The sequence below is a fragment of the Pipistrellus hanaki genome (assembly GCF_964339955.1).
Source record: "Pipistrellus hanaki genome assembly, chromosome: 5".
Lineage (NCBI taxonomy): Eukaryota > Metazoa > Chordata > Mammalia > Chiroptera > Vespertilionidae > Pipistrellus > Pipistrellus hanaki.
The window spans coordinates 79730572-79752585 of record NC_140507.1 but is presented as its reverse complement, the minus strand read 5'-3'; the positions used below and the strand labels follow the sequence as shown (position 1 = coordinate 79752585).

The following is a 22014-nucleotide window of genomic DNA, read 5'->3' as shown; positions in this document are numbered from 1 at the left end:
GTTCCGGAGTCTCACCTTCATTTGCCAGGGTCTGAGAGAACCCCTCTTAGCCACAACACACACTTCCATTCTTATCCTGGGACAGCTTCCTGATTAAACCTCCCTGGAATCCAGCACCTTCGGTGAATGGATCTTGGGGAGTGATGGCAAAATTGTCTGAAGATAGAGGCTCTGGGGGACAGTGTTACATCAGAAAGCTTCTTCTTTGTTTGTTTGTTTTTTCCTTGCCAAAGAGAAAATTAATAACCATGGGAGCTAGGGCCCTTGAGATTGGAATTACCCCAGGAGACCCAGCTTTCAACTCTCAATAACGGGAAAGTGGGAAGCACTGTGGAAGTCAAAACAATTGGCAGGTAATTCCAATTCCTTCTTTCTCCTCTTATGGGAAAGGGGGATGTGCAATCTTTTGTTTCATCCAAGGATATGCTTTACTGATTCTTTTTTTTTTTTTTTGAGAGAAAGAGAGATAGAGAGAGAGAGAGAGAGAGAGAGAGAGAGAGAGAGAGAGAGAGAGAGAAACATCAACCGGTTGCCTCCTATACTCATCCTCATGGGAACTGAATCCACAAGCAACCTTTTGGTGACACTCCAACCAACTGAGCCACAGCGGCCAGGGCAGATGCTCTTATTTAATGGCTTTTAAAATCTGCTTGGATAGGTGACCCATAGTGTCTTTTCTTATAAACGTGCTACCTGGTTTTAGAATCAATATTGCATTGACCCAGTGATTTTCAACTTTTTTTCATCTTATGGCACACATACACTAACTACTAAAATTTTGCAGCACACACACACACACACACACACACACACACACACACAAAAATAGTATATTGTATTTTTGTTGATCTGAACCGCCCTCCCCCCAAAAAAGCTATAATTTTATTTCATTCACATCAGATGGCCGTTGCTGTGTTGGCTGTTGTCATTTTTAAATTTGACAATCTAAGGGAAAAGAGATCAGTGCCCCTGATTACATAGGTATTGCATTTTTTTTTACAAATAATTTTTAAAACATATTTTATTGATTTTTACAGAGAGGAAGGGAGAGGGATAGAGAGTTAGAAACATCTATCAGCTGCCTCCTGTACGCCCCCTACTGGGGATTGAGTCCACAACCAAGGTACATGCCCTTGACCAGAATCAAACCCAGGACCCTTCAGTCTGCAGGCCAATGCTCTACCCACTGAGCCAAACTGGTTAGGATGGTATTGAATATTTTAGTATTTAGTATTTCCTTAAATTATATTTTGTTTGTTTTCAAGATTGCTGCCTTTGTTTTCACTTGATACACATGTGTATGGCAAATATTTGTCCACCCAATTTTTTTTGTTTATTTATTTATTTTTAATTTTTTAATTACAGTTGACAAATATTATTATATTAGTTTCAGGTGTGCATCCCAGTGATTAGACATTACATAACTTACTAAGTGACATTCCTAATACGTCTCTCACCCATCTGATACCATATGTAGGTATTAGAATATTATTGACTACATTGTCTATGCTGTACTTAACATCCCCATGACTATTCTGTAACAACCAATTTGTATTTCTTAATCCCTTCTCCTTTTTCACTCATCCTCCCATCTGGAAACTGTCAAATTTTTTCCTGTATTATGAGCCTGTTTCTGTTCTGATTATTCATTTTGTTTTTTCAGATTCAATTGTTGATAGATATGTATTTATTGACATTTTTTGTTCATATTTTTAAATCTTTTTTTTCCCTTCTTTTTAAAGAAGACCCTTTAACATTTCATATAATACTGGTTTGGTGGTGATGAACTCATTTAGCTTTTTCTTGTCTGGGAAGTTCTTTATCTGTCCTTCCATTCCAAATGATCATTTTGCTGGGTAGAGTAATCTTGGTTATAGGTCCCTGCTTTTCATCACTTAAATATTTCTTGCCAATCTCTTCTGCAAAGTTTCTGTTGAGAAATCATCTGACAGTCTTATAGGAGCTCCCTTGTAGATAACTAAGTGTTTGTTGTTGTTGGTGGTGGTTTTTTTTTTTTTTTTTTTTTGCTTTGTTTTGTTTTGTTTTGCCACTTTTAAGATTCTCTCTTTGTCTTTAACTTTCGGCATTTTAATTATGAGGTGTCTTGGTGTGGACCTTTTCGGGTTCATATTTTAATTTAATTATTTTTGCTAATCCTCACCTGACAATATTTTTCCCATTGCTTTTCAGAGAGAGTGGTAGAAGGGGGTAGGAGGGAGAGAGATAAACAAAGAGAGAAAGAGAGAGAGAGGGAGAGGAAAAGGGAGAGGGAGAGGGGAGGGAGGGAGAGAAAGAGAGAGAGAGAGAGAGAGAGAGAGAGAGAGAGAGAGAGAGAGAGAGAGAGATGTGAGAGAGACACACTGATCGGTTGCTTCCTGCACATGCCCCAGCCAGGGCCAGGGATCAAACTGTGACCCAGGACCTGCCCTTGACAGGGAATAAAAAATGTAACCCTTTGGTGCATGAGTTGACACTCTAACAACCAAGCAACAGAGGCCAGGACTCATTGGGTTCATCTTGTTTGGAAATCTCTGTGCTTCCTGGATTTGTATGTCTATTTCCTTCACCAAGTTAGGGAAGTTTTCTGTCATTATTTTTCAAATAAGTTTTCAATTTCTTGCTCTCTCTCGTTTCTGGCACTCTAATGATGTGAATGTTGGAATGCTTGAAGTGGTTCCAGAGGCTCTTTACACTACCCTTATTTATTTGGATTATTTTTTCTTTCTTCTGTTCTGATTGGATGTTTTCTGTTTCTTTATCTTCCCAATTTTTTTATTTGATCCTCTGCTTCATCTACTCCACTGTTGATTCCCTGTAATATATTCTTCATTTCAATTAATGTAATCTTCATTTCTGGTTGGTTCCTTTTAACGTTTCCTAGTACTGCTTTTATGTTTCCTATCTCTTTGTTGAAGTTCTCACATCTACTCTTCCCCTACCTTCATTGAGCATCCTTATAACCTGTGTTCTGAACTCTGCATCTAGCAGATTGCTTGTTTCCATCTCGTTTAGTTCTTTTTCTGGTGTTTTGTTCTTTCATTTGGGACATGTTTCTTTGTCTCCTCGTGTTGGCAGCCTTCCTGTGTTTGTTTCTGTGTATTAGGTAGAACTGCTACAACTTGCAGGCTTGGTAGAGGTGTCTTTTGTAGTAGGTGTTCTGCAGGGTCCAGAGCCACAGCCTCTTTGATCACCCAAGCTGGGCACTTAAAGTGCACCCCCTGTGTGATCTGTGTACACCCACTTCTTACAGTTGAGCTTTGATTGCTGTTGGCATGTCAATGGAAGAGATTTACCTCCAAGCCGATTAGCAAAAAGGACTGGCTGTGGCCACTGACCTCTGACCACTATGGAAGATCAGCTGTGCAGGGGCCCACCCCACAGAGCAGGGCTTACTTCAGTGGGGCTCTGGTGCCCTCTGAGTTTGCCCCCTGAGTGTATCACTTGAGGAGGTGGTGATGCTTTGATATGATATGAAGCTGTTTACTGGGTGCTGGCTCTGGAGCCTCAGGGAGGTGCAGCCTGTGTTCTGCCTGGGGCCTCCTGGCATGAACTACAAAGAAATCTGCGGATGGCTACAACTTGTGCTGGGCTTGGAGTTGCCCATGAGAGGCCAAGCTGTAAACCAAGGTCGTCTGCTGCTAGTGCCAGGCTGGGGGCCACTGAGTGAGAGGTGAGGCTTGCTTAGACCAGATGCTGCCGGTTTGAGAGATTTTAGAAAATCTGAAGCATGAGCCAAGACAGGCCATTTGTATGGAAAAGCTACTGGAAATAACTTGGGTAAGCTTGAAAGTTGGATAGGATGGGCCTCAGGGAATCACCAGGGCAAAGAGTGTGAGCCCAATGGATAGAGTCTCAGATATGACACCTGCCTGCCGGCTCTGTGGGAGGAAGGCCCAGAAAAGGAGCCATGGCTTCTGTCAGCACTTCTGTGTGGGATAAAGTTGTCCCCCCATATCTTTCCTTGATACCAGAATCTGCATATATCTCTGGTGACTTTTGAGCTGCTACCCCAGTGCTGGAGCTCAGGAGTGAGTCTGAGCATCGGCCATTTAAGAGGAACTTCTTGGGACTCCAGCAAACCTCCTTTTCATTCAGCCTCAATCCCCACTGGTTTTTACAACCAGAAGTTATGGGGGCTTCTCTTCCTGGCACTGAAACCTGGACTGGGGCTCCTGATATGGAGCTGAGATCCCTAATTTCTCAGGGGGAACCTGCACAGCGGATTTTTATCTGCCACATGTTGTGTGGGACCTGCCTGTTCTGCATCTCCACCCCTCCTACCAGTCTTTTCTTAAAAATATATTATGTTGATTTTTACAGAGAGGAAGGGAGAGGGATAGAGAGTTAGAAACATCAATGAGAGAGAAATATTGATCAGCTGCCTCCTGCACACCTCCCACTAGGGATGTGCCCACAACCCAGATACATGCCCTTTACCAGAATCAAACCTGGGACCTTTCAGTCCGCAGGGCAACGCTCTATCCACTGAGCTAAACCGATTAGGGCCCTCCTACCACGCTTGATGTGTTTTTTTTTTTTTTGTCTTTATATCCTTAGTTGTAGGACTTCCACTCAACCAAATTTCAGGCAATTCTGAATGATAGTTGTTCTGAGTTTACTTGTCATTTTGATATGGGAGGAGGCGAGTATCATATTTACCTGCGCTGCTATTTTGACCAGACACCCCATTATTTTCAAACGTTCAGTTCCTTTATCATAGTAAATTCAAAATATGGAGTAAGATGGCAGAAATGAGTACAGTTAAAACAGTATTGAATAAATGTGAATGGATTTTAAAACATCAATGGAAAGATAAAGACTCAGAGTTAAAATAAAAAATAAACCGCAAGATGCAACTATACACATGTTTTCTAGAACAGGCACACCATAAAAGAAAATATAACCTTGACCATTGATGTCTTTAACTGTTGCAACCTGGATATTTTCTATATTTATCAATGCTAATAAAAGCCATCAAGCAAAGAAGTGTTATAATTTAATGCACCTTACTGATGAAGATTATGAGAGTCAGAAAATTTAAGCACATTTTTCAATTATATAGAGCTCTCCCCCACCTTTCTCCCCACCCCCAACTTAATAAATGTTTATTTATTAGGATTCAAGGTTCTGAACAAGGTAGGAAGCAGTGGCAAGAAGAGTCAGGTAGGGAGATGAGGAGAGAATACCAGGCTTGGCTAGCTGGGCCACTGCTACAAGTCAAATGGGAACCCTGGCTGGGAGGGGCTCTGTAGAAGGAGGACTGGGGTCAGTGAATGGTGTATCGGACATAGGGGACCTCAAAATCCTCACCCGCTCTCATCATTGCAGTACAGCTCAAGCACTAGTGTCCGAACATGGTGGCCCAGCTTTTGCTTCAACACACGGCTGAAGATCTCTGTCATTGGTTGATCCAACCATTCCTTGAGCTTGGTGGCTGGCATGAAGAAGGAGTAGACCATAGACACGCCCTGGGACAGCCTGGTGATCTCCAATTTAGGCTCTGTCTTGAAATAGTCAAGGAGCTGTTTGAGAGTCATCTCCTCAGCATTAGGCTGCCACCTCTGTACCTCAAAGCGACCCCACAACGTCCATTCCCAGGTATAGTCCTGGAGACAGGATGTGGGAAGAGGTTCAGAGAAGGCGAAGAAAGGAGGGCGAAGTTGAGGAAACTATTCTTGTAGGAGTCAAGTCTTCGGTGCCCATTTTTCAGTATGCAGGTGAGAAAATTGGGTGAAGGTCACACAGCAAGGGAATGAAGGGTGTATGTGGAACTTTAGGTGTGTCTGATTCCCTTGCTGGTGTTTGGGAATACCATAGGACTGAGGATCCAGGAAGACTTTCCCCTTCCCCCTCAAATATAAAAATAAAAAATAGAAACATGAAGATAATAGTAAATACCACCAAGCACTGGACATGCTCTGTGTTTCAATTACTGTGTCCAGTGTTTTATAATTATTAACTTTTTAATTATAACAAATGTACAAAGGAAAATAAACTGTCTTCCAGAATATGGTTTACTACTGGGTGTCCCCCCAAAAAATGTATACACACTTTAACAGCACATAGCTCAATTTTGAAAATGAAATTTTTTTAAAATAAACATTAAATTCTATATAATTATAAGTATTCACAGTGTGTGTGTACATTTTTTTCGGACACCCTATATTTACAGTTCTTCACTTCCTTTGGGAGGGATAGACTCTAAGGGAGGTTTTCGGTGTTGAGTTGAGTGGAGTGAAGAATGTTGGAATGTGAAGTGGAGAAGGAGGTGCTCGTAGGAATAGAATCCTTTAAATGGGTCTAAACATTCAATTGGATAAAAAAGAATATGGGGCAAAACCTGGGGAAGGGAGGAATAAAGAAAAAAGGGTGGTAACAGGACAATTTGCACATGAGGAAGGAGAAAAGAAAGGAAGATGAGGAAAGTCTCCCCTTGCTTGTCTGTTCAAGAAGATGTGTGTGCACTCGAGCCCAGAGACATCAGTGTGATGCTCCCCACCTGCCCACAGACAGGTAACACGTTCTAAGGCACAGATGATGAAATGAATCCATTACACAGGGTCATAAACTAGAGACCATCATTACTCGAGATTAAGCAAGAAGGGGCTTAAAAATTTTTTGGTGGCCCTGGCCGGTGTGACTCCATTGGTTGGGCATCAACCCAGTTAGGTCACATGCCTAGATTGAGGGCTTGATTCCTAGTAGGGGGCAGCCAATCAATGACTCTCTCTTATCATTGATGTTTCTTCTCTTCTTCTCCCTTCCTATATGAAATCAATAAAAATATACTGTGTATTTTATTTATTTATTTTTAAATATATTTTATTGATTTTTTTACAGAAAGGAAGAGAGAGGGATAGAGAGTTAAAAACATCGATGAGAGAGAATCATTGATCAGCTGCCTCTTGCACAGCCCCTACTGGGGATGTGCCCGCAACCAAGGTACATGCCCCTGTCCAGAATCAAACCTGGAATCTTTCAGTCCGCAGGCTGACACTCTATCCAGTTTCGGCATATACTGTATATTTTAAATAAACATCGTTTCTAGCCTGGCCAGTGTGGCTCAGTTGGTTGAGCACTGCCCCATGCACCAAAAGGTCACTGGTTTGATTCTGGGTCAGGGCACATGTCCCAGCTGCAGGCTCAATCCTCATTAGGGAGCATGCAGGAGATCCAGGAAGGGGTCCCACTGCGGGATGTAAATTGTTAACTCAAAGGTGAGCCCAGATATTTAAGTTGGAAGCAGAAGATGTTTTATAATAATAAACCTAAGAATGGCTGTCACATAGAAGTGCCTGCAGCTTGCCAAATACTATGGTAAGGATTTTGTATGTATTAGCTCCACTAAGTATCACAATAAGTTAGTTACCCACATTGAGACATCACCCACATCTCTTATAGTCAATGTTTTTGAGATGAGGAAAATGAGCTTCCGATAGATGAAGCTCCTGTCCAAGGCTGCACAATTATGAATTGGTGAAGCAGGAATCAATTAGAATCTGGAATAGTCTGAAGTTGGTGATCAGAAATCTCTCTCCCAGGTTCCTACAGAGGGAGGTTTCGTCTTGATCAGGAGGGAAGGCTCCCATTGGAAGGAATAGACACACTTAAGGAAAAGGGTGCAGGTGCAGTCTTAGGTACACACAGCCAGAAAGAAATGCTGATTCCAGGGAATCAATGAGAAATTCTGGAAGTTTGGCAAACTGGCTACAGTTTGGGGTTTGATTTCATTATTGTGATAAACTAAATAATTCCCACCCCCTAAATGATGTCCATGTTCAGACCTGTGAATGTATTTCTTTACCTGGCAAGACAGACTTTGCAGATGCAACCCAGTTAAGGGTCTTAAGACGCGGGAAGGGGAGTATCCTGAATCATCCAGGTGAGCCCTACCTGACCACAATGGTCTTTATAAAAGGGAAGCAGGAGACAGAGACAGAGAGAAGGAGATATAATGATGGGAGGAAGGAATTAGAGTGATTCGAGAGAGGAACCATGAGCCAAGGGGTGAAGGCTGCCTCTAGAACAGTGATTCCCAACACGTGGCACCCCCCCACACCGGAGGGCAATTCAATTTTTGAGGGGGCAATTCGAGAATGAGTTATTACCACTCAATTTTTTTTTACATTTCTTATGGTTTTAGGGGCCTCATATACAGTATATAAATATCTATTGTGAAATATTGATGCATTTCAGTTCTCTTTTATATCTTTTGAAACTTTATTTGCTATTTTTTCATATCACTTCATATTACTATTGCGTGATGTGTGTGTGTTTTGTTTTGTTTTTAATAATTTCTTAGTGAGTTCTTCCTCAGTACTTCAACTGTCCTTTTGTTCTTTTCTTTTTCTCCTTTATGGATGTCATTCATTTGGAAGCTTGTTTAGACCAAGCCTTTTAGGCTTCCTCCATGTGAATAGGAGTTCACTTTTTGAATAATAATTATATGTCACGGGAGGCCACGGGGGCATCAGGACTTTAGAGATGCTTAGGTGGGGGTTGGCCAAACAGAGGTTGGGAGCCACTGCACTAGCAGCTGGAAGAGGCAGGAGACAGATGCTTTTCTAGGTCCTCCAGAAGGATGCAGCCCCGTAGACACCTGGATACAAGCTTAGCGAGACAGTTTCAGACTTACGGCCTCCACAAATAGAATAAACATGTGTTGCTTTAAGCCAATAAATTGTTATGACTTGTCATGGCAGCCCTAGAAAAGAAATACATTAATTGGCACATGAAATGGCATCCTGTTATTCAACATTATGTTGGCTTTTGTTAACAAAATTTGTTTCAAGCCTGGTTCTTAGGCCATTCTTTTTGTTGAGGAGATTAAAGAAATGTTGAGATGGCTCAGGAGGAATGTTGAGTATCCTTGGAACTCCATCAACAAAGGAAAGAATCCCAATAGCAGGGCTGCAAGATGTGCTCATTGGCAGGCAGTGCTTTGGTGTTTGCGGTGAGGATAAGTATTTACCGTGGCATTGTTAGGGTACTCACCACAGGGTCTGGCATGTTGTCTGCGCTCAACCAACTGTATCGGGATAGGAATTGAGGGGCACCAGGGTTCTTCTGTGGACTGTGTAGCTCGGCATGTTGTGGGTTCAAACCCTGGAGTCAAAAATAAGACCACCGGCTGAAACAGGTTTGGCTCAGTGGATAGAATGTCAGCCTGTGGACTGAAAGGTTCCATGTTCGATTCTGGTCAAGGGCATGTACCTTGGTTGTGGGCAAATCCCCGGTGGGGTGTGTGCAGGAGGCAGCTGATCAATAATTCTATCTCATCGATGTTTTTGGCTCTCTATCCCTCTCTCTTTCTCTCTGTAAAAAAAAAAATCAATAAAATATATTTTAAAAAAATAAGACCACAGGAGGCTGCTAATTGATTAAAAAATCAGGCAAGGATTTATTGAACTGGCTAGGATGGCTGCAAGAGTACCACACGCAGGTGGCCACACTCAAGACCATGCCATTGCAAGTGTAGGCAGTCCTTTTAAAGGTCTAAACCACAGGAATTTTTCTTTGTTCTGAATTCTAAATTTTAAATGCTGGGAACAGCCCACAGGGTCATTCCCAGCCACATCCTGCTGGACATTGGAATGTAGCCCTATCTTGCAAAAGCAGATAGTACAGAAGCAGAGCTCAGCGGTTAATCTCTAAAGGTTATCTACAGTTTCTACTCCTGAAGCTACTGAGTCAGTAGGAATCAATCTCTAGTGGTTCTGGTCCACAGGCACAGGAAAACTTCCTTAGCCTCCAGGTCTCAATCTGGAAGCTGAGGCAACTACCCTATTGTTTAAGCAAGTAAGCGAGTGCCGAAGCCAGAATAGCAGGGTTAAAATTCAAACAGCAGTTTTTACCCAGGTATGGTTGCTACCATATTTCAGGCAGATATACTAAAAGTTCTCTGTGACAGTGAACTTTTATAACAAAGTCATAAAAGTTCTATCTCTGCATTATAACAAAGATACGTGAATATGAACTTTGAACATATTCAAAGTTGAGAAAGCTGAAATGCAGGGACTAACCTGGTGGAAATATTTACACACAAAAAAATAAAATAATCACCAGTGATGGGTAGATATGGAACTCATCTCCTGTTAGATGAAAATGTGACTGTGTGTGTGTGTGTGTGTGTGTGTGTTAATCCTTACCCAAGGATATTTTTCCATTGATTTTTGGGGAGAGTAGAAGAGAGAAGAAAAGATACAGACACAACCAATTGGTTGTCTCCTGCACTAGCACTAACCAGGACCCAGGCCAGGGAGAAGCCTGCAATCAAGGTACATGCCCTTAATTGGAATCAAACCTGGTACCCTTCAGTCTGCAGGCTGGTGCTCTATCCACTGAGCCAAACCAGCTAGGGCATTGGTGGCTTCTTATGATGCTATTATAAATGGTATTGACATAAAACATTTTCATTTTCCATTTATTACTAGTACACCTATGGTTTTTGTATATTAATTTTACATTCTCTGACCATGCTAAATTCATTCATAATTTCAATTGCATTTTGTCAATTTCTTGGGATTTTTCTATGTAGACAACTGTGCCATCTGTGAATAAACACTATCTTGACACCTCCCTCAAACAAGGTATGGATTTAATAATTCTTTAGTTTTCTTACTCTTCCTTCCATACTATTATTATCCAATATTTTTATTGCTCTGCCAGTGTAGCTCAGTGGTTGAGCATTGACCTATGAACCAGGAGGTCATGGTTTGATTCTCAGTCAGGGAACATGCCCAGACTGTGGGCTCGATCCTTGACAGGGGTGTGTAGAAGGCAGCTGATTGATGATTCTCTCTCATCATTAATGTTTCTATCTCTTCCTTTCCCTCTCCCTTCCTCTCTAAAATCAATAAAAAATATTTTAAAAATATATGTGTGGTTTTTTTAAAAATATATTTTATTGATTTTTTACAGAGAGGAAGGGAGAGAGATAGAGAGCTAGAAATGTCGATGAGAGAGGAACATCGACCAGCTCCCTCTACCGGGGATGTGCCCGCAACCAAGGTACATGCCCCTGACCGGAATCGAACCTGGGACCTTTCAGTCTGCAGACCAACGACGCTCTACCAGTGAGCCAAACCGGTTTCGGCAAAATATATGTTTTTACTGGTTTCAGAGAGAGGGAGAGAGGAAGAAACATCCATCGGCTGCTCCAAAACCCTCCCACCCCCCTGTACTGGGGATCGGGCCCATAACCCAGGCCTGAGCTCTGACCTGGAGACTTCTTGGTGCACGGGACAACATTCAACCAACTGAGCCACACTGGCTGGGCTGTGATCCAATATTTTAACTCTACATTTTATATAGCCTACAATTAGACTCCATTACTTTTATTTCTCTCCTCCATTGTGTCTGACCTGTATTGCTGGTCTCTTTCTAGACCATGGGGGATGTGAACAATTCTGAAAGTGTTGATGTGTCACCACGTCTAGAGTTTGGGGTGGGAAGAGGCAGCAATAGAGGATGTTCATTCTGAGGATCAGACAGACATCTTCAGCATCCCAGTATCCTTTCCTGACATCTCCTGAGGGGAGGAACCACCCTAGGAGACATCATCCTGGAATCCAGTCCCGTTTCCCCAAAATGCCTTTACCAGGGACAGCCCAGCTTGACTTACCCAGCTTGGAATGGGGGAGGATAGATGACCAGAGCTCCTGGGATTAGGGGGTGTCTAAACTGAGACTTGAAGGTAGAACAGGACTGCCTGGCCACAGTGGGTCAATGGTTGAGTGTCAACCTATGAACTAGGAGGTCTCAGTTTGATTCCCGGTCAGGAGGTGGCCAATCAATGATTCTCTCTCATCGTTGATGTTTCTATCTCTTTCTCCATGGGGGAGGGGACTCTAAGACACAGCCCAAGGAGAAAGTGTCCTCCCAGACCCTGCTTCAGTATCTCCACTAGGAAGATGGTCCACTTCCTTCTGTACTTCCCCTGTGGTCTAGTTCTGACCACAAGGAGGTGGGTGTCTGTACCAAGCTTTGCCTCTCCCAAGATGGAGGGCTCCTTTAGGGCTAGGCTATGGCAGCGTTCTCTTTGGGTTCTCAGATCCAAACCAAGTTCCTTAGCCGGGGCTCAGTGAAGATGTGACGGATGGATGACTGAAGGAGGGAAGGAGGAGGAAAGAAGGGAAAAATGGAGGAAGGAAGGAAGGAAGGCAGGCTCCTGGAGACACCTGTGGGAACCCACCCCTGGGATGCCGCCTGCAGAGATAAAACTCCCTCCCCACCCACTGCTGCCCCCCTCTCAGGCCAGGCTCCTGGCAGGCAGCCCCCAGAGAACAAGGCAAGCAGTGCTTCTGTTTCCAGGGCCCTTTTCCAGGAACAGGTGACAAGGGCTGCAGGAGCTGGGAGGGAGAGGGAGAGGGCATTCAGACTACGAAGAGGAGAGCCAAGAGGAGCAGAGTAAGGACCTGGCTGAGGGATGGACGTGAGGAGTGAGGTAGGGTGGAGAGGGGAGTCTGCAGCCCCAGCATCCAGCCCCAGCTGGGTGAGCCAGTCTGGGCTCCTATTCCACTTAGGGTCCCTCACAGAGCCCATCGGCGGCTGCCTCCCTCCTCCACAGCAGTCATGCTCACCGGGTCCAGTCCCAGGCAGGGAGTGGTCTTTGGGCCGGACAGAGAGAGAGAGGGCGGTTTTGAGCCAGAAGGGTCACATTGGGTGTGTCACATGCATGTGTGCTCATGTGTGTGTCGCCTGTGTGTGCTTCTGAAGACACCAAGTGTCTCTGTGTCTCTGTGTGTGTGTGTCTGTGTGTGTGTGTCTGAGTCTGTGTCTCTGTGTGTGTCTGTGTGTGTCTGCGTGTGTGTCTGAGTCTGTGACTGTGTCTGTGTCTGTGTCTGTGACTGTGTCTGTGTCTTTGTCTGTATCTGAGTCTGTGTCTGTGCGTGTGTCTGTGTCTGTGTATGTGTCTGTGTCTGTGTGTGTGTCTGTGTGTGTGTCTGAGTCTGTGTGTGTGTCTGTGTCTGTGTGTATGTCTGTGTCTGTATCTGAGTCTGTGTCTGTGTCTGTGTGTGTGTGTCTGTGTCTGTGTGTATGTCTGTGTCTGTATCTGAGTCTGTGTCTGTGTCTGTGTAGTTGCATGTGCCTGGATTTGTTTCTTTTCACTGCTGTAGCCAAGTGCTACAATCCAGTGGCTTAAAAGACCAGACATTTATCCCCTCACAGTTCTGGAGGCTGGATGTGCAAAACGAAGGTGTCGGCAGGGCCATGCTCCCTCTGAAGGTGCTGGGGTGGGGGAGGATCCTTTCTTATTTCTTGAAGCTCCTGGTGGTTCTTGGAGTTCCTTGGTTTGTGGTTGCCTCATTCCAGTCTGCCTCCATCTTCCCATGGCATTCCCTCTGTGTCCCCCTGCTGTTCCTATGACGACACCAGCCATCGGATCAAGAGTTTACCCTAATCCAGTGTGATCTCATCTCTATCCTTACGTTATTCCATCTGCAAAGACCCTGCTTCCAAGTTGAGGTTCCAAAACCTATGCGCCTGAGCCGGTGCTAAGCTCTGTCCACTTCTGTGAGTGCAGGGCATATATTGGGGGAGGGGGGGATTTAATTCAATCCACCACAGTGCCCTTGCTGTGTGTCCCTGGCCTCTCCCAGTCCCAGACAAGCTGCAGGCAGCTGGGCGGCGCGCAGGGGATGCATGCAGGGAGAGTGTCTGCTCCTGGCTCCATGTTTCCTGGGCACCACTGTTACTGTGTATTTCAGAACCGATGAACTGAGACGGTGTTCCACTCTGTCCACTGATATGAGCCCAGGCGTGGGCTATGGCCAGACGCACATGCAGAGGGCGCTGAATGGGTTGAGTCGTGTCCCTTGAGGAGGAAGGGCACAGGGACAGAATTGGGAGATATGCCTACACTTGTGATACCATCACCACACCACAATCAAGGTCCTCAAACAAGTTTGTTTGTTTTTTAAAATTATATATATATTATATATGTGTGTGTGTGTGTGTGTGTGTGTGTGTGTGTTTTAATTTTTCACAGAGAGGAAGGGAGAGGGATAGAGAGTTAGAAACATCAATGAGGAGAAACATCGATCAGCTGCCTCCTGCACACCTCCTACTGGGGATGTGCCCACAACCAAGGTACATGCCCTTGACCGGAATCCAACCTGGGACCTTTCAGTTCTCAGGCCAACGCTCTATCCACTGAGCCAAACCAGTTAGGCACCAATAGGTTTCTTGCAGCTCTTTACTTTTCTGTGTATGAGAACACTAAACCTAAGGTCTGCCCTCTTAACAAGTTGTGTTAGTTGAAATAGATTTGACATATATCTGTATAAATTTGAAGTGGATGTGTTAATTTAATCCATTTACTTATTGTAATATGATTGCCATTGTCGCGATAGCACCTTTATGACATCACATGATTTCATTTCTTTTTTTTCTTTTTTTTGTGGCGGGAATAAGTAAAATCTCTTATCAAGTTTGATGATTGTAATACAACATTGTTGTCTATATTCCTAACACGTTTTTAAGTGCCCATCATCGTATTGTTAATGACAGGCTCTGTGGTGTACAGCAGATCTCTAGGACTTACTCAATGTCACAAATATCTGCTTGCCCTCTGTCATCTGTTAACTTTGTCCATGATGCTGATATGATTTATAATTTTGATGTAATGAAATTAACCTTTTTCATTTATGATTTGTGTTTCTTATTTCTTTTTAAAGAACTCATTTCCTGTTCCTGGATCACAAAAATTCCACTATATTTTCTTTTATCTTATTATCCAAGCTGGTTATTAATCCAGCTTGGTCCTCTCTTTGTACAGGGTACTAATTGAAAGCCCAATTTTTGTTTTTATCTACATAGAGATATACTCTCCTCTACAGCATCTCCTGAGCAATTTGTCATTTTCTGATTTGTCTGTGGTGTGAACCTAACCATTTCTGAGCCGCTCCATATCTGAAGTCTCCATTCTGAATGGCTGGTCTGTTTGTCTCCCGTTGCAATAAACCTCCACTGCTTTATTTCCAAGAGGTTTGTAGAATTCTCAGAAGGCAATTTCCCCCACCTCCTTTTACTCTCCATGCCAAGGCTGACTTAGTTATTCATGGATCATTATCTTTTCATAGAAATTTTAGAATATGTTTATTATTTTTCTCAAAAAAATCCAACTGAACTTTTTAAAGAATATTACATTGAATGTATAGATTAAATTTGGGGAGAATTAATGCCTTTATGATATTATCTTTCCATTTCATCCATTTATTTATATTATCTGCTGTGTTTTCTATTAATTAGAGGTTTAATTGTTCTCTGTGGAGGTCTTGTGTGTGCTTATTTAAATTAATTGTACATACTTGATAGATAATTGTACATACTTGATAGATAGGTACTTTGGATGGTACCTTGCTTTTCTAAATTATTTTTCTCTTTAATTTTAAGCTTACAAAAAGTTGCAAAAACAGGGAATTTTTGTGCTTTCCTCATTCAAATTTCTGAAATGCCAGCATCTTACAGAACCCCAGTGCAAGGATCAGAGCCAGAAAATTGACACTGGCATAATACTTCATAGCAAAGTACAGATCTTACGAGAATTTCCCCAGTTTTCCCACTGATGTCCTTTTTCTATTCCAGGGCAAACCCATTTCATTTAGTCATTTCAACTTTTCATTACCATTCAGTTCTTAGTATTTCTTTATTTCCTGTGTAGCCCAAAGATTAGTGAGTAATATGTTATTATACCAATGTCAAAAGTTCAACCTAATATTTGTGCTCCAATATACAGGAACTTTCAGGTACTCTGTTCATATTAATTTCCAAATGTATTGCAGTGTGGTCAGGCTACCTGGGTCTTTGCAATATTGGCACTTGGAAACTTACGTAGGCCTCCTTTTTACCTCACACAAGGTCCTTTTTGGTGACAATTCCATGTTCTTACTATGTTGTTGTTTTTTTGTCTGTGTGTGTGTGTGTGTGTGTGTGTGTGTGTGTTTGGTTTAGTGAATAAGTGCAAGTGCATATTTTTGTATTTGTATATGTTAAATATACATATGTAGGCGTATATATACATTAGATATTTTATTAATGTATTTACACATAGCTCAGGTATTAAATAAAATGACAGAATTAAGTTCAAAACAACAGTAATGACCAAAAAGATAAATGCATTAAATGCACTAGTTAAAAGAGAGATACAATGATAGGTTGCTACATTATTGATTGATTGATTGATTGATTGATTTCAGAGAGGAAGGGAGAGAGAGAGAGGAACATCAATGATGACAGAGAATCATTGATCAGCTGACTTCTGCACACCCCCTACTGGGTATCAAGCCCGAAACCCAGGCATGTGCCCTTGACCAGAATCAAACCCAGGACCCTTCAGTCCATAGGCAGATCTCTATCCACTTCACCAAACCGGTTAGGGCGGTTGCTACATTTTAAGAGAATCCAATTCTGACTACGTATGCCTGCCCTCAATCTTAACTTCCCATTGTTCATTCCAGGTCTGTGGAAGGCCCCTTATGTGTTTGTCTTATGTAATCCTCATAAGAACCTTGTCAGGTAGGGGTTATTACGACCAAATTCCTTTAAGGCAGTGTTTGGCAATCTGCAGCTCGAGAGTCACATACAGCTCTTTGGTCCCTTGAGTGTGTCTCTTCCACAAAATACCACGGCCTGGGTGAGTCTGTTTTGAAGAAGTGGCGTTAGAAGAAGTTTAAGTTTAAAAAACTTGGCTCTCAAAAGAAATTTTAATCGTTGTACTGTTGATATTTGGCTCTGTTAACTAATGAGTTTGCCACCCACTGCTTTAAGGGATGAGAAAGCTAAGGATCAAATAGATTAAGGAGTCAACCCAGTGTTGTTGAAGCACTGTTTTTAAAAAAAAAAAAAACTTCTCAAAAATTTTTTAACTCATATGGATAACATGCAGAATGATGTTATGAAAAGAAAAAAGCTGGCACCTGATACTTACTCAGCCTTGCTTACAGCAGTTCAGGCAGATTTGAGCACAGTGATCCCAGAATTTGCATTATCTTTTCAAAGGCAAACTCCAGCCAGTGCCAGATTTTTCCAACCCTATATTAAAGATCCTACCAAATAGTGCAACCACTATTGGAAACAGGATGGAGGTTCCTCAAAAAAATTAAAAACTAGAACTGCCTGCCGAAACCGGTTTGGCTCAGCGGTAGAGCGTTGGTCTGCGGACTGAAAGGTCCCAGGTTCGATTCCGGTCAAGGGCATGTACATTGGTTGCGGGCATATCCCCGGTGGGGGGTGTGCAAGAGGCAGCTGATCAATGTTTCTCTCTCATCGATGTTTCTAGCTCTCTATTCCTCTCCCTTCCTCTCTGTAAGAAAAGTCAACAAAATATATTAAAACAAAAAACAACAACAACAAAAACAAACAAAAAAACAAAAAACAAAACTAGAACTGCCTGATGGCCCAGGGATTCCACTTCTGGGTACATAGCCAAAGAAACCCTGATGAAGCCGGGCCCCTTGCATGAATTTCGTGCACTGGGCCTCTACTACTAGAATAACTATGTGTGGTGCCAGGTGGGTACTGGGAATATCAGGGGGAAGACTTGGTAAAGTATACAATTGTCTAACCATTATGCTATACACCTGAAACTAACACAGAATGTTGAATGTAAACTGTAATTTGAAAAATAATTTAAAAAACAATTGAGTCCCTACTGGTTTGGCTCAGTGGGATAGAGCGTCGGCCTGTGAACTGAAGGGTCCCGGGTTTAATTCCAGTCGAGGGCACATGCCTGGGTTGCAGGCTCAATCTCCAGTAGGGGGCATGCAGGAGGCAGATAGTCAATGATTCTCTCTCATCATTGATGTTTCCATCTCCCTCTCTCTTCCTCCCTGAAATGAATTAAAAAAAAAATTTTTTTTAAACAATTGGGGGGGAAAAATCCCATTGCCTTGGTCGGGTGGCACCGCAGTTGGTCTGAGCATCGTCCCATACACCAAAGGCTGCAGGCTCATTCTCAGTCAGGGCACATACCTAGGTTTGTTCAATCCTCGGTACAGGAAGCAGCCAATCTATGTTTCTCTCTCTCTTTTTCTTCCTCTCTTAAAAAATATCCTTGGGTGAGAATTTGTTTAAAATCTCATAATAATAATTTTTTTTAAAGACTGAAGTGTTGCTTTCTTTTTTAAATTTCCGTTCCATTTAAGGAAAATGATGAGGGGCAATGACAACCTCTAAAGTGGGGTCTCTGTGGCTGCAGAACCAGCTCAAACAGGCACTAACCTGTTTCTAACCGCCAGTAACACTTCTGAACCCTCAACTGCTCACCCCACAGAACCAAAGGGCCAGAACACGGGCAGAACCTAAGTGCTGGAATCCTTTAAGAGGGGAAGGGTCCATTGTCCATGAAGACCTTGTGCTGAAACCCCTCAAATCTTGCCCCACAACCTGGATCAAGTAGACTGATGTGAGCCTGGCCTCCTGTCTCCTCGATGGCTGAACTCACAAGTAAAAGCTCTTTCTCTTCTCAAAGCCAGTGCCGTAGTATTGGCTTCCGTGCGCATCAGGTGGTGACCTCCTGTTCAGTAACAACTCCATCCGGATGGAACTGAATAGAGACCCTGAGTCCCTAACTATGGGATTTAAAAATAGTAGTAGTAGTAATAATAATAAAATTATTATTTATTTGTTGAATTCCTACCTGCGGTAAGCATTTGAAATGCATGATCTTATTGAAGCCTCCAGTGGCTCTGGGAAGCCCAGGCCATTGCTACGAATGCTATTTTGCCAATAAACTAACCAGGCAGAGGAGCCCCTGGGGGAAGTCCTCCCAGGTAGAACTCCCTAGAGACCCTCCCCACTAACTTCTTCCCTCTCCCCCACACACCAGGTATGACTGCCATGCTGGGGCCAAACCGCACCTTTGTGTCCGAATTCATCCTTCTCGGCTTCTCCAGCTTCCCCCACCTCCAGCCTGTGCTCTTCCTGCTCTTCCTGCTGATGTACCTGTTCACGCTGCTGGGCAACCTGCTCATCGTCACCACCGTCTGGGCTGAGCGCAGCCTCCACATGCCCATGCACCTCCTCCTGTGCGCCCTCTCCGCCTCTGAGGTCCTCTACACCTTCGCCATCATCCCGCGCATGCTGGCCGACCTGCTGTCCGCCCGCCGCCCCATCGCCTTCCTGGCCTGCGCCAGCCAGATGTTCTTCTCCTTCACGTTCGGCTTCACCCACTCCTTCCTGCTCACGGTCATGGGCTATGACCGCTACGTGGCCATCGGCCACCCCCTGCGCTACAATGTGCTCATGAGCCCCCGTGGCTGCGCCTGCCTGGTGGCCTGGTCCTGGGCCGGCGGCTCGGTCATGGGGCTGGTGGTGACCGCGGCAGTCTTTCACCTCACCTTCTGTGGGCCCAACGAGGTCCACCACTTCTTCTGCCATGTGCCGCCTCTTGTGAAGTTGGCCTGCGGGGGCGACGTCTCCACAGTGGCCCTGGGTGTTGGCCTGGTGTGCATCACGGCCCTGCTGGGCTGCTGCCTGCTCATCCTCCTCTCCTACGCCTCCATCCTAGCCAGCATCCTGCGCATCCCCTCGGCCGAGGGCCGGCACAAGGCCTTCTCCACCTGCGCGTCCCACCTCACCGTGGTGGTCGTGCACTATGGCTTCGCCTCTGTGGTCTACCTCAAGTCCAAGGGCCCCCAGTCTCTGGAGGGGGACACCCTGATGGGCGTCACCTACACGGTCCTCACGCCCTTCCTCAGCCCCATCATCTTCAGCCTCAGGAACAAGGAGCTGAAGAGTGCCATGAAGAGGACCTTCCTCAGCGGGATCCTTCTCCGGGGCTCCCGGCGGGGCTGGTGTCACGGCGGGGAATGTGGCGGGTGAGGACCCTTCAGCCTCCCGTCTGTAAGATGTTTATATTTATGGTTCCTCGGTGGTGATTCCTATGTGTGAACTCCCCCTACCTCCACCCGTGGCGAGTGCTCTGTGAATGCAAGATGCACTCCGCCCTCCCAATCTGGTTGACCTCATTCCTCTTCTATTCACTGGGCAGTGGTCTGCAAACCACAGCTAGCGAGCCACATGCGGCTCTTTGGCCCCTTGAGTGTGGCTCTTCCACAAAATACCACGTGTGGGCGCACACATACAGTGCAATTGAAACTTCTTGGCCCATGTGCAGAAGTCAGTTTTCGGCCTGGCTTAGTCTATTTTGAAGAAGTGGTGTTAGAACACTCAAGGGGCCAAAGAGCCACATGTGGCTTGAGAGCCGCAGTTTGCCGACCATTGCACTGGGGTAATGACCTCTCTAATATTGACCTTGTGTGTCAACTTATTCCTGTTTCCTGCGCCTGGTAGTGGCATGGAGGAGGAGATGCCCACCATGGTGGGGTCTATACCTGCCCCTCAGTGGAATGAATGAATCATACGGTAACTCTGTGTTTAATCATTTGAGACACTGCTGGACTGTTTTCCAAAGTGGCTGCACCGTTTCACATCCCCACCAGCGGCATAAAAGGATTCCAATTTCTCCACGTTCTCACCAACGCTAAGTTATCCTTTTTATTGTAGCTATTCTAGGAGTAACTTATTGTGGGGTTGATTTGCATTTTTCTGATGTCTCATGATTGGTATGGTCTTACATGCTTAACACATATCAGTTCTTTTATTTCACAAGGGAGGCCAAATTAGTTCCGTTTTGAAAAATGAGAACACTGGGAGATAAGGAGATTAAGTCTGGCCCTAACTGGTTTGGCTCAGTGGATAGAGCTTTGGCCTGTGGACTGAAGGGTCCCAGGTTCGATTCCAGTCAAGGGCATGGCCAATAATTAAAGCCATCCTCAGCTTACCTGGCGATGGAAAATAGGAATAAATGGCAAAAGGTCGGTGCAAACAGCCAGGGTTTGGGGGTACTGACCTTCCACACCACAGCCCAACCCCTCTGCCCACTAGTGTCCGCCAGGACCTCCCCAGCCCCCAGAGACCCTGTCCTCCTTCCCCTCCATCATTTAGCGTCCACTTTCTGAAGTCCCATTCCCCCAATCCCCCCTCCCTAGCTGTTTGTCATTCCTGCCTAATGGTCCCCTCTGTGCTACATTCTTCAGTTTCCCCCAAGGCAGGGCCAGAGCCCAGAGAGGTGATTAAGGACCCAAACAGAGCATGGGTGCTGATGGGGAGATCTCCTGACTTCAGGGGCCCCACCTGTGCTAATTATACACCCCCCCCCCCCGTGTTCCATGTTCCGTGTTCCGGTGTGAAGTGTTGGAGGCAAGGGCCAGCTTGAGAGATGCAGCTGCTGCCTTCACCTCTGCCGTCCTGCTCTTCCGAAGTGTCCGCCCCACTCCCTTGCTTGTGGATGAAAGTCTGGTCCCTTCCTCAAGGATGTTTCACCCCCGCGCTCCGCCCTCCTCTGTCCCCAGACCAGCTGCCTCTGTTCGACAGCCAGAGGGACCTCTGTGAAGGGGAAATGTAAGAGGTCACCCCTTGGGATACAGCACAGACCCTCGTGTGGTCCCCTTCACGCTGCATCCCCGACTCTATCCCCCAGCCCTCTCCGCTCTCCGGCCCCACGAGCCCCCCGGCTGTTCCTGCAATAAACCAGGCACGCGTGGACCTCAGGAGCTTTGTACCTGCTGCTGCTTCTACCTGAGCACCTGCTCCTACGCATCCTTAGGTCCCACCTTAGGTAGCACCTGCTCAGGAAAGCCTTCCCCGATTTTCCTATTCTGAGTCACCATCTCTACCATCAGCCCTGATAGCAACTCCTTTCTTCTCTTCACAACTTTTTATCACAGTTTATCATATAGTCACTAGCGTGATGAGTGATTTCATAGCCACATCTTCCCCTCTCAAATGGCAGCCACTGAGGTCAGTGGTCATGTCTAATTAGTTCAACATGGTATCCTCCCAGGGGTGTTTATAAAAGTGCCTGTTTCCTGAGTGAATACGGTGTCAGTTTTGAGCTGACATTGGGGCTGGCTCCTCCTTGGTGATACAGTCTGTTTTGTGCACTCTAAGATGCTGAGCAACGTCTCTGGCCTTGACCCACTAGAATCTAGTCTAGATAGTATAGCACAT

General features: G+C 44.7%; 1 protein-coding gene across 1 annotated transcript; it reads left to right on the top strand.

Annotated features, from left to right (window-relative positions):
• Window positions 1-18831: 18831 nt before the first annotated feature.
• LOC311623642 (olfactory receptor 10H2-like) lies at window positions 18832-19824 on the top strand (the record flags this gene model as incomplete). The annotated part of the gene is made up of 1 exon (XM_084886011.1): window positions 18832-19824. The coding sequence occupies one exon, from the start codon at window positions 18832-18834 to the stop codon at window positions 19822-19824; it is 993 nt and encodes a 330-aa protein (XP_084742137.1).
• Between the last annotated feature and the right edge of the window lie 2190 nt (window positions 19825-22014).